At 40.3% G+C, this 12,405-nt stretch overlaps 1 protein-coding gene across 1 annotated transcript in view; it reads right to left on the bottom strand.

Annotated features, from left to right (window-relative positions):
* Positions 1–12,405, bottom strand: part of ptpn4a (protein tyrosine phosphatase non-receptor type 4a) — a 57,006-nt gene that overhangs the window by 22,295 nt on the left and 22,306 nt on the right. The window contains 6 exon segments of the mRNA XM_018682291.2: positions 106–226; positions 3,358–3,410; positions 3,601–3,645; positions 4,194–4,272; positions 4,982–5,024; positions 5,455–5,562. Coding sequence (XP_018537807.1) covers positions 106–226; positions 3,358–3,410; positions 3,601–3,645; positions 4,194–4,272; positions 4,982–5,024; positions 5,455–5,562 — 449 coding nt within the window.

Here is a 12,405-nt window from a genome sequence, read left to right as displayed (position 1 = left end):
CTCAATGGGACATACCGTAATCTTGTGTGTGTTGTATGTGCCAGTCCCTTTGTGTTAGTACATGCATTTGAATGTGGACAGGATCACAGCCACAGCTGTGTTTACCTGTGCTGCTGGTGATGTTTGGCGACCTCTTTGTGGAAGTCTTGGGGAGGGTTGGGGATGAAGCAGTAGTCAGACAGATAGCCTGAACTATGCTCTGTTTCACTGTAGTCCCCCAACTCAGCTGCACAAAGAGAGAGAGAGAGAGACTGATTGATATAATGTCAGTGCTGGAGTGAATTTACCTAAAGCTGGGTGACTGACTGAAACTAAAACATTAATATCATGCAATATACAATCGTTAAATATTATTTTCATAAAATTAAGAAATCAGCCCCACAATACGTATACTGGATATAGCCAAATAATTTAAAACATTAGAACAATTAAACATTTCTGTCCTTGACCTGAAAAAGATGGTTTATTTAATGCAGATTTGCCAAGATACATCCGCAAAAAGTTTGTATGTTTTTGCTCATTAGTAACTGAAACAGCAGCAAAACCGTTAACATGTAGAAGTGTTCCTCTCATCCTCTTTAGATGAACTGGCACTTGATAATTAGCCTTCTTTCTCTACAGTTTCTTAAACAGCCATTATCTCACACTTGTGGTGTGCATTTGTTTACACAGGAAGGTGCTGCGACAATCACTCCGTGGTGAAAAAAAAACTAATGAATCTTCACACCTTAGTTGCAAATTTTCTCACAGCCTCTGACAATCCTTTTGTGTTAGGAAAAGTAGACATTATCATAACAAGCACCACATGGGAAAACACTGAATGTGCACTTAATATTGAGGCATATTGACAACATCAGGAGATTAAAAGCAGAGTGCTCCTTACATAGTGAATTAATACTGCATTATTTTTTAATATGATGTTGTATATAAGTGGGAAAGTGTGTCTGTATGTGTTACTACGTGTCCTTGCAGATTTTCAGCACAGCTACAGGACAACACTGAGGCAGTCCAATACATGAGCTAGGATTGTACGTGAATATCTGGAATAATCCTAAACAATAGGTCAAAACATAAATGGAAACTATACACCAATTAGGATTACCATCCTCTTATGAACAGAGTACTTTATATAGCAGATGGCCAGAGGCTTTATGTGACTCAAAATAGCAAAACACAACATGATACCGCTGTTTTGAGGATGGAGAAAAGAATTATTGTAGATAACAGGAAGAACCGTAAAGAATGAAATGACTCCCAGACCTCTGGTAGCTTTGAGGGGCCTCAGAGAGAAGGAGCACAAAGTGTATCCCCAAAGCCATTAGCTCACTAACCAGCAGCTTGAAGCTCAAACGCATCAATTCACTCAAGTAGTCCCTGGACCAACCTAGTAGCTGGTAGCCTAAGCATATTGACCAACGAATCAATTCCAGCTCACCCACTTATTGATGTGCACACAGCTCCAGGGAGAAATATATGTACAGTCAATATCTTATATCTCAGAACACTAAGGCAATGTCGGTTTTATTTTATGCCTCACTTCTTACTTTAACTATGTTTAATGTTAAGGCCAATGAAGCACAAAGACGAGCCGACAACCTGATCTCTCTGTTTATATTCATCTTTTAATGTGAAATCCATACTCAGCTGTAGATTGGCTCAAAGTGGGAGAGATTAGCTCGAGCTCAGGCTCCTTCTAATGATGCTATTGACCAGCAGAGCACAAACAAGACGTTCAACTCTGCATTCGTGATGGTGGATTTACATTCATTGTGGGTGAGTCAGTCCAAGTGTGCATGGATTTCTGTGACTGTGTAGGCAAATTTTAGTTTGAAACCATCGTTGTGAGGACATTTGTGCTGGTCCTCTCATTAGGTTTAGGGTTGGCATTTATTTGTGATGGTTAAAGCTAGAGTACGAGGCTAGGGGATGCATTATGTCAGTGAGTGTCTTACAACTAAAAGAGTTCTCCAACATCCACTATTGTACTATGCAACTCAATGAAAACCACCTTTAAAGATGTAAAAGTGTTTGGTGATTCAACATTGTAGAAAAAAAGCTGCATTAAAGCCCAAATTTAATGCTTTATAAACAATCAACAAAAATGTGTTATTCAAAGATTTTTGAGGCCTTTATTTCTAAGGAAGTGGTTGCTATGGTTTCCAAACCGTATTTGGTCAATTTTAAACAAGAATTTAGGTCTACTGGGTGGGATTTGTGGTGTTTTGAGAATGCAGAGCTTTAGTGCAGGATTTAGAGTGATCAGCGCTGGCACTTGGGCCGAGCTAACTGAATTAGCAGCATAGCAGCTGCTTCAAGCCGTTTTCCCAAAAGCAAACATTTATCTTCATAATCTGGGCTGGCACTGAGCGAAGTGACAACACGGACCTAGCTGCAGACTGCGTGTGTGTATGTGTGTTTGTGTGTCTGTGTGTGTAAAAGCAGTAGTGTCATGATGTTGGTAGTCTAGGCCAAATCTCTTCTCTGACCTATATACCGTAGCAGTGCAAATTCCCCACAAAATGCGCCAGAGAGGTGGAGGACAGAGAGAGAGAGGGGGAGGAAGAGTAAGAGAAAAGAGGGGTAGGGGGGGTAAGCAGAAGGGGATGAGAAAGACTAAACAGAGATAAAGGAAAGAAACAGACAGAGGGCAGAACAGGCTGCATGAAAACAATGAGCCGCAGTAAAAAGAGAAAGTGTGTCAGGAGTCATTATTCTGATGACAGAGAGGCCCAGTCAGCACTGAACTCAAACACTATATCACAACAGTACATGAGATTAGTGCTGAGGCTGAGCGTCCACTGGTGAAGACTGGTCTGTGGGTCTTGAGAGATGTTTTTTAACCAGTGGGTTTGGGAAAACATGTAGGACGTGTTGGAGGTGTTGGAACAGCAGCATTATATTTGTTGCCAACTGCAATGAGCAATATTTGGGTTTTTAGGACTTAGCATGTTGATATTGCTAATGGCAATTTCATCTAGAACCAGTAAACTCGACCTGACAGTACATCAAATAAATGTGCTATTTCAGCACTAAAGCACGACGACAGACTCACACTGCACCTGTTAACCTAAACATCCAGTGAGCTGTTTGGTCACCAGTCAGCACCTTTCCATTTGCCTCTGCCGGATGTTTGGTCCAAACAAAGCCACAAACTCATAGAATATTTATATATCTGAGGTACATATCAAATATCATCACACAGCCTAATTGAATCATAATGGCTTCAGAGCACTGACTATAAATGCACTGCAGCAACCACAGTCATTACGTTTAACAGCGTGTGTAACTAAAGAGAGGTCTAATGAATTGCCTTTCCATTGTTATGTAGAGTGGGTGTATCCAGGGAGCAATACTTACATTGAACAGCATAGGAAGCCAGCAGTGCAGCTGTGTTGTGTGGACAGGGTAATCTGGAAGCCACACACACACACACACACACACACACACAGAACAGTGATGCTTATTTTCACTTTTTCACAATAAGAGCTTTTTTCTGTGTTTTTTTACAACTTCCAAATAACCTTGTGGTTACTCTGTATGTTTATACATAAACTTGTAGCTGTACAGCAACATCTCATACACAAAGGATGACACACTCACCTTCCAGTTAATATATCCTGCTTGATCTGAAGAAAATATTGGTACCTGAGGGGAGACAACACACTGCATTAGGATAAGAGGCCAGTGAACTCTGTTTAAATCGAATATAACACGAGTAAGGACACAGAGCCAACAGAGGCCTGCCGATGTCAGAGACATAGTGAGACAAAGCTATCAGAAGTGTGTATTGTTTGTGACCTGAATGTACCACACACCAGATCAGCATGTCACATCCAAGGCCCACTATTCACTGTTCCAAGCTGAGTCTAAACTGTTGTTAAGTCTCAGGGAGCGAGGCCGTGGCTGAAAGGCTGTTATAAACACCAGGCAGGAAAGACAATATGGCACGGTGACACCTCCTCTGCATGTTGTTAATGTAGAACTGCAGTGATATGTGCTATGATCTTGGTACAAAACATGCCAGCTCCTTCTTCTTTTTTTTATCATCTTTGTCCATAGTATTGTAGTATAGTATTGTCAATACTTCAATAATAGTACAACAATATCAATAGCAATAGATTTCCAGTCTCAATGAATCTGCCAACTCTGCCAACAGATAATACTGAGCATTTATTTGGTATTAACACTCTTACCGTGTGTATTCTTCCTGAAGTTTACCGGGGTCTGTCACAAAGAATTTGACTCTGAAGCTCAAGTTATGGGGAGACCCTCCTACAACAAATAACAATGAACAGTTAGAGACATGAAAACACAGTGAGTGGACAGAAACTGTAACTGCAGCATAAGCAAAGACACTGTACAAACCAACTGTATTTTTCATTACTGTCAAAAACATGATTTAGAGAACAGTGGCTGCTATTGTGATCACTGTAGGTTCAATGTTTTTATATGTACTCATTTAAGATGTGTGAAACATTCAGCTCTATTACTCATACACTTCTGGTCACTTTCTACCCATAGAAAAAGAGGCTACTGTGTAAAATAAAAAATCCTGTGGTTTTGCCTCAATGAGACAATCAGTCAGCATAAAAACAGAGGTGAAGCACAGTTCAATCATTGCTGGAGGAGGAGCGCAGATCTCACTAGGGCTAGTTCTTAATTCTACATGTTACACATTCTTTTACTCATTATCAAAAATAAGAATAGAGTTGAGATGAAGTTTAATCATTGCTTAAGGCAGATTCAGAATTATAAATCAAACTCAGTGTGGACCTGGAGACTTTTGCTTGAGGTAGGAGTGTGTATCTAACCATCACCGAGGCTGGACTGCAGACTACTGCTTCAACCAGCTGGCAAATTGTACAGATCCAAGCATTTAAGTTGGTTTTGAGTGGTCTTGCTTGGTGTCAAGTCTTTCTGATGTTTGCTTAAAATGAACTGGGCTGTTGAGTTAAGGTGATGTGTTGGGGATTTCACCTACTTTTTAACTGTTTCCTGATGGGCTTGTTGGGATCGAGCCAGCGCTGTAAAATATTGATTAAGAGACACTTAGAGACACCATAACGCTTCCACAGCACGACTACACAAGCTAAATTATTCACCAGTACCCACACACAGACACATACACACCTGTCAGAAATACTCAAACACTGTGCACATGGATATAAACACACACCAATATATACTTACTAACACATGTACAGCCTGAATAGATATTTATCACAGGTGAGATATATTTGATTTCATGAGAAATTGTCCAATACAAAGCATCTCTAGAGTCTTCCTACAGGTTAACACATGTACATTTACACACACATACAGGTTTAGAGGTGACCTTTTGTTAATGTAAAGTCAATACACCCACACGATGGATTGCAAGACAACTTTCAGCCAACATGTTTTTATGGCTGGAACACCCTACAACTTAACCTTGACTGAAAATATCACACTGACTGGTGCATCGGAGGAGTCATCAGCCAAGTGCAGGCCAAAGTAGTCTCTCTCAGTCAGCTCCAGGTGCTTAAAGACAGCATCCAGCAACACCTGGCCATGGTCCGACTTCTGCAGGGAGAGGGACAGAAAACATAGAAACAATTCAGAATTTCTTACTCAATTCGTTACTGTGGATTTTGGACCCTTGCCTCTTCGCTGCTCCTGAACTCGTCAGTGAAAGGTCACAGAAGGAACAGTGACCTGACTGAACCGTTATCCTGTGCCACATTGTAGTGGAGAGTGAAGCATAGCGCTCCTCACACGACGAGAGGGAAAAGAAAAAGAAATCCCCTTTTCCCACCGCAGATGTCTAAATTATTTAAACACTCACACTGCTCCAGAAACATTTCACATGAAGTTAAGATTCATATGTGATTCATCCATGTTGGGCCGCATTTAACATCATTCCAACCAGATGGGGAAGAACATGTATAAGGAATTAAGTTGAAGCATGCCTGTGGGATGGCAACTGAGCAAATTTATGTAGCCCTAAAAATATAAAATATTGTTAGCATGATAAATTAGCCTCTAATATCTGATTAATATGTAAAACCTATTATTCCTACTTAAAAAATTTCTGCAGTGAAGGTACTGAAAAGAAATGACTCCTTTACAGAAACAGGAAATACAAAGACAGAAGTATAAAGAGAAATTGTAAGAAATACATAGAATGTACAGCCACAGTGAATTTTAAAAGAAAAACTAAAACAAAAATAGTGGCTGTGGAATGAAGATTCACTGTGAAACTTCCACATCAATACAACTTCTTGTTTGTTTTACCTAACTGGAAACTCCTCAGATGTAATGTCTGGGCAATTACCTGATGACACTGAGTGAGGCAGAAGTCTACTTCTGAGGAAAAGCGACTCTGAGAAAACCAAAGAACTCCAGTAAGAGATTAAAAGAGAACTAACAAAGTGCAACCCTGAAACCATCATCTGTCTGTGGTCAAGCTTGCTTAGCTGATAGACGTGGAAAGAGGAACACTTAAGAGAAAGAGACTAAGTAAATTAATTCATGTAAATCAATGACCACAAGCTTTAATATGGTTTAACTTCTGCTTTCAGATTTCTACTGCAGAGGTTTTGCATGGGAAATGCTCAGCCTTACCAGAAAGGTAATTCTATCAACAAACAAGTAGCAAAAAGTACAGCTGCATGCTTTTAGAGGAACAAGCATTTTTCCCTTTTAAAATCTTAGTTTTAGTACCTTAGTTGTTTTGCCCAGAAGAAATGAAAGAATTAAAACAAAGCTGTTAAAAAAAAAAAAAAAAAAAGAATTTCCCTTTAATACAAAGTTAACAGAGAGACACTGAGAGAAACAGGACAGCGAGAGATTGCAGGAAAAGGGGGATGGAAAAAAAGTGAGGAATAATTTATTAAATAGATCATTAATATCACACATCGTTTCATGAGAGAGTAGTAAGGGCGAGAGGATAAACTGTGGGACCACAAGTGGAGCAGTAATTCACACCTGATCCTGCTGCAACTTTGAGAGAGGGAGGGAGGGTGGGAAAGAGTGTGCAACTCCATCAGAGATTCCATGGGAGGACAGTTAAGACACACACACACACACACAAACACACACAAAGCTACTGCTCCAGTCTAGTCCTTGGTGACACACTTTTACAGCCCAGCATGTGTGAGTAAAATACGTATGCATATATGTGTATGAGTGTGTGGAGGGAACGAATGGAATGATAGCTGACAGTTGACATGTTGACATGGCAGCCCTCTAGGATCACCAGCAGTCTTTTAGTGCTCTGATGTGTGTGTGTGTGTGTGTGTGCACGCAATCTACTGATGTCACAGCCTTGTTAAGTGTGAGTCAACTCTGATACCATCTGTGCTCCTTCCCTGCCTTCCTGCTCACTTCCCTACAGCTTTACTATCATATCTACATGATGGAAAAAAAGGACTAAACAGTTAAAACACTTTCTATCTTAATATGAAAATATCACACTATACCAGTGTTAGGGATTTGAAAATACACAGCATGTCTTGTTTAGTTTTGGTCGTCTAACGACTCTGAGCTGGCTACTGTTGACGTTTCTTTGCTTTATAAGACGGCTAAATCTGAAAATACTGATGTTATGTTGTGCTGTGCTGTGGTTGAGCATATTTGACTGTCACAAGATCCCTGCGGTCTGATTGTCCTGTGGTCTATTTTTGAGAATCTTAAATCTTAAATGGTGTGGAATGAACTGATGGAAACATCTTTGTGTCATTTCAACTTTGCGCTCAGTGATCAACTTATAAAAAATGACAGATTAGCAGTTGCAAACACACTGATACACTGGTTGACTTCATGACAGGACTGATGGATTGACAAAGTACACAAGAAGTCTGATGAGTTCACCAACTGACTGGGGTTGAACAGGCAAAATGGGGGAAGTCAAAAAACCACAGCTCTGATAAGACATGGTGTTATTTATCGATGAGACCTGCTTTCTGAAACTGCTGCTATCTGCTCATTGTATGTGTATGCTGGAAGTTTCTTAAGGGTGTGTGTGGGTATGTAGAGAGTATGTAATTCTGCACATTTTGTATTGTGTTGGATGAGAAGCCACAGACAAATCTCCACTGAGGTGGACAATAAAGTTGATCTTACTCTTAATGCTTCATCATTTCATGTTACTTACACACGACTGAGAGACTGCGTCTTCCTGTATGAAGGGTTCCTTCTGTGCACTTTTTATACTGTACTCCCAGCAAACATATCACTATGTGTGTGTGCGTGCTAGTGCTATCCTCTTCTGGTATTCTCAGAGCATGCGAGTCTGATGTGTGATCACTGCCACGGCAGGAGAAAACAGCTACACACTGTTAAAACCGAGCCAAGAACACACACACACACTCAACGCAGGCAAGCAAACACACACATTCTTTCTTTGTACTTCTACACAAGAAACTACAGCAGCAACAACTCTATAGTGTGGACAGCTCATGGACTAGATACTCAGTAAAAAAAAAAAAAAAAAAAAGTAAAGTAAAAGAGAGAGAGTGAAAACAAAAGTAAAGGGAATACAGAGAGTTATAGAGAAACAGACAGGGAAAAGGAAAAAAGGAGTGATTGACGAGGCACTGAGGGGAGACAAACGCTCTTTGTGCAGTCCATCAGCACCACTGACTGAAATAGTGTCTGTGCGCGTGAGAGCAACGACCAAAGGGAGAGACTTGGTGATAGAGAGCAATCACAGCACAAGAGACTGGCTGAGAGAGAGTGAGAGGAAGATGCTCTGATAAGTTGCCTTCCTTCCCTCCCTCCCCCATCCTGTAGGTTTATCTACAGTGTAAGAGGGGGGAAAAGACCCCCAGACAGTAACAGTGGGCAAACCTGAAATCCAAAGTGGCACTGGAAATTCCCAGTGTTTTTATGGCAGATTAACAATAAAAAAAAAAAAAAACACATTTATTTCCCTCCTTCCACAGGAAACACAGCTCTATGTGGTGTGTGTGTGTGTGTGTGTGTTAAAGAATGATGGAAATTCAGGAATGCGTGAGGAAGCCTGTCCAGACAGGAAGAGGACGACACGAAGGAGAAGTCATTCACTCTCACAGTCATCTACCTCTGTCTCTCCCTCTCTGTGTTCGAAACACACACTCTAACTATTCTGTCTATCACATTCAGCCTGGCTCATGGATATTTTTATGCAGGGATTGGTGTTGGATTGGTCTGTCAGAAAAAAGGTTTATATGTTAACAACAGTTCAGAAAATAAATCAAAAACTGACAGAAATCTATCAAAGAAATAACCTAAGAACTACACACACAGTGTATTCCACCCAGACATACTGTAGAACCTCCCTATCAGAACTGAGAGGGAGCAAAACACTCTCAGAGACACACCCATCCCACAACACAACACAAATATGCTACAGTTTTCACACAAATTCTAAGTCTAACTCTAACACACATAATTAAAATGAAATTATTTCACCAAGACAGAGCAGCTGTAGTCCATATTTTGGTTCACCCAGCAACAGAGACGGCACGTTAACTGTTGGAGTATTTGTTATTAGGACTAAAAGAGTAAGTGTCTGGGATGATGGGTCACTGGTGATAAAGTCATATATAAAGCAGGAGAAGCTATGTGGCTAGGTTGTGTAGCATTGTGCAAGAGAAAACGATGGAGGACATGTGACTGAAAGTGAAAGTGTTTTATTGTTTTGATTCTTTATTTGGTCTTTGGTGAGGCTGCGTATCAAACCTCCTGAGGTAATCTTGTAATCTTAATGATATTAAACCTTTCTCTCAAACATGTCCTGTTACTTCCTTAATTGTTTTTACTTCTGAGTCTTGCTTGTGAATATTTATTATAATTAACCTGCAAAGGTTAGGATTCTCACAAAAAACAACACACAAACAAAGTTTCTGGTCAAGGTTAGGGAGAGGTTATGGTTTCAGTTAAACACTAATAAGGCCAAAGCATGAACCGTACTCTGTGCACACGTAGCCTCCTCAGAACCATTTTCTGTTGCAGCAGAAGGTTTGGAGTAAAATGTCAAAATGTGAGCGAAAGAGACCAAAGAGTTTGGTCACCAGAAAGACTATAATTGCTCAGAAAATATATCTAATGCTCTCATCATTTTTAAATTATTCTTTCCATGTACCTTGCATTTGTATTTCATTTGGCAATCTCATTCAGCAGTGAGCTAAAAGCTGCTTTGCAGGATTATTTATTCTTTGCCCTTATTGCTCATTGTTAAGAGCTACTTGATTACCACATAACTCATGCAGATAGCTGGATGTTTATGTGGTGTGTAGTGGTTGCTATGGTTACCGCTGCATTTGTCACTTTACTCCAGATAAATCCTGCTTCTGACACAGCTTTTGTATCTATCAGGCTTTCGAGCTACACCACATTCTGTTTCGTACTGCTATCATTTCAATTGCCAAGGACTTCCCATCTATAAGATCATCAATACAAGCCCCCGTGTGCACCCACCCCTCGCACCACAAGCGCTCCGGTTCCCATGACAATAAGTGGCTGCTTCTGGATTCTCGCTCCCCGCTAAAATCAAGGCCAGACAGCCAGGGAGAGGATCAATAGAAGTATTGTTGCTCTTAGGGTGGCTTGTCTTTCCAGGAAGTTACTGCTGCTGCAAGGGTCTGATCAATGACACTGTCACAGACACACTGACAGAGACCGAGTCATTCATTCAGCAAGAGGCGAGGGGAGGGGAGAGCCTGGAGCAGGAAGCAGAGAGGGTGAGATGGAGAGAAATGTGCAGGGAGGATTGTATAGAAAGTAAAAGGAGAGGAGAGATTTCATAGAAAAGATTGATCCACAATTACGACTGAAAAGATAATCCTGATTATTTTGCGACTGTGCTTGTAGATGTAAAAGTATAATTTAGATGATAAAATTACAAAATGAAAATGATTTTGGCAAGCCTGTTTTATTATGCACCGACATGTATCAAATATTTTTGCTATCATATGAACAAATGTCTTTTATTTTGTTGGGAATCTTGACATTGGGAATCAGGAGATGTTGCTGTACTGTGAAGAGAGCATGATGTGTTAAATGGTTTGGTGAAATCACAATGAATTTGAATGTCGTATTAAAACCAAAATTGCTTCATTTCCACGGTTCTCATGTGAACATTTATAGCGCAAGTACTTTTGGTGGGAACCACAGAAAGAGCAGAACAGAAAAGAGTGGCAGGAAGTGAAAGACGTGCCAGCTACAAATCAGCGTGTGACACAACGAAAATGTTTTTTTTCACTTTTCACCTGCTTATCTCTTACAGTAAAAATCACCTCAGTGCTCTGAATAGTGCCCTCATCACGTGCATATTATTATTTGTGCATTTCTTTGGACGTATATATCAATGCACTCGCGCACACACTTCAGCACTAACAGGATGTGATCTGTCAGAGAGGATGTTATCAGTGGATTTGTATTTTCTGACTCACAACGGGAATTTCCCTCCTTCTGTTCTCATAACTCTGATCAAACACTTGGTGACAGAGAGAGACACACAAGACAGACACAAAGGCAGAGTTATCACATGAAGTGACAGACACATGTAATGCTGGTCACAAGCCAACTTGTGACCTGGCTGTGGGAAATTATATATATATCACACACACATAGACACTCAGAGAAAAAGACACTCACACACATTCACGTGGTCTGTCCCTTCAAGGTGTGACTGCATGTGATTGAATGCTTGTAAAGCTGAGTGATAAACCACTGAATGTGTAGCTCAGGGAGAAGAGTAAAGGAGGATACTGTAGCCAAGTATCATCAGAGAAAAAATACAGTGTGGGTTAAATGTCTGCAAACATGTAGAGACACACAGAGGCATTTTCCCCACCAACTCTTTAAGTTAACTTGAGGTGGGCTTGAGGGGAAATTTACAGTGATGGGAGCAGCTGTGGGAGGGAGAGGGGGGTGTGAGAGGGAGGAAAGTGTGCAATATTGGTGCTCTGATTTCCTGTTTTTCTGTCTTGTGGTTTTGCATGGGTTAATGTATGTTTATTTTGAGGGCTCACTCATTTGCTCCTCATTTTCATGGTTTAATAAAAAAAAAGCTTTATTATCACAATAAAAAAAGAGAAAAAAAAAGATCATAAATATTCAATCATGTGGATTTAATTGGTTTTCAGCAGTTGAGTTGTAAATCAATAGGTTTCCTGACTATGCCCCCCAAAGAAAACTGTTGATGTTTCAGGAATATAAGAAAAAAGTCAATAGTACATTCTGAACCTTACACTTTAGCACCATGAAAAGATTACTTGATTACTCAGGCAAGTTCTGGAGTTAACTTTATTTTAAGGTTTATTTCCTGAATCAAAAAAATTCAGGATGTTCAGATTATCTTGGTTACACCCCCCCGCCCATATATTTAACTCATGGCTCTCATGTTATTGTAAACATGAAATTCCTGCCTGAGTCAAGCCA

Source organism: Lates calcarifer, linkage group LG1 (genome assembly GCF_001640805.2).
Source record: "Lates calcarifer isolate ASB-BC8 linkage group LG1, TLL_Latcal_v3, whole genome shotgun sequence".
Lineage (NCBI taxonomy): Eukaryota > Metazoa > Chordata > Actinopteri > Centropomidae > Lates > Lates calcarifer.
Note: the sequence above shows the minus strand (reverse complement) of the source record. Positions and strands in the feature narration are given on the sequence as shown.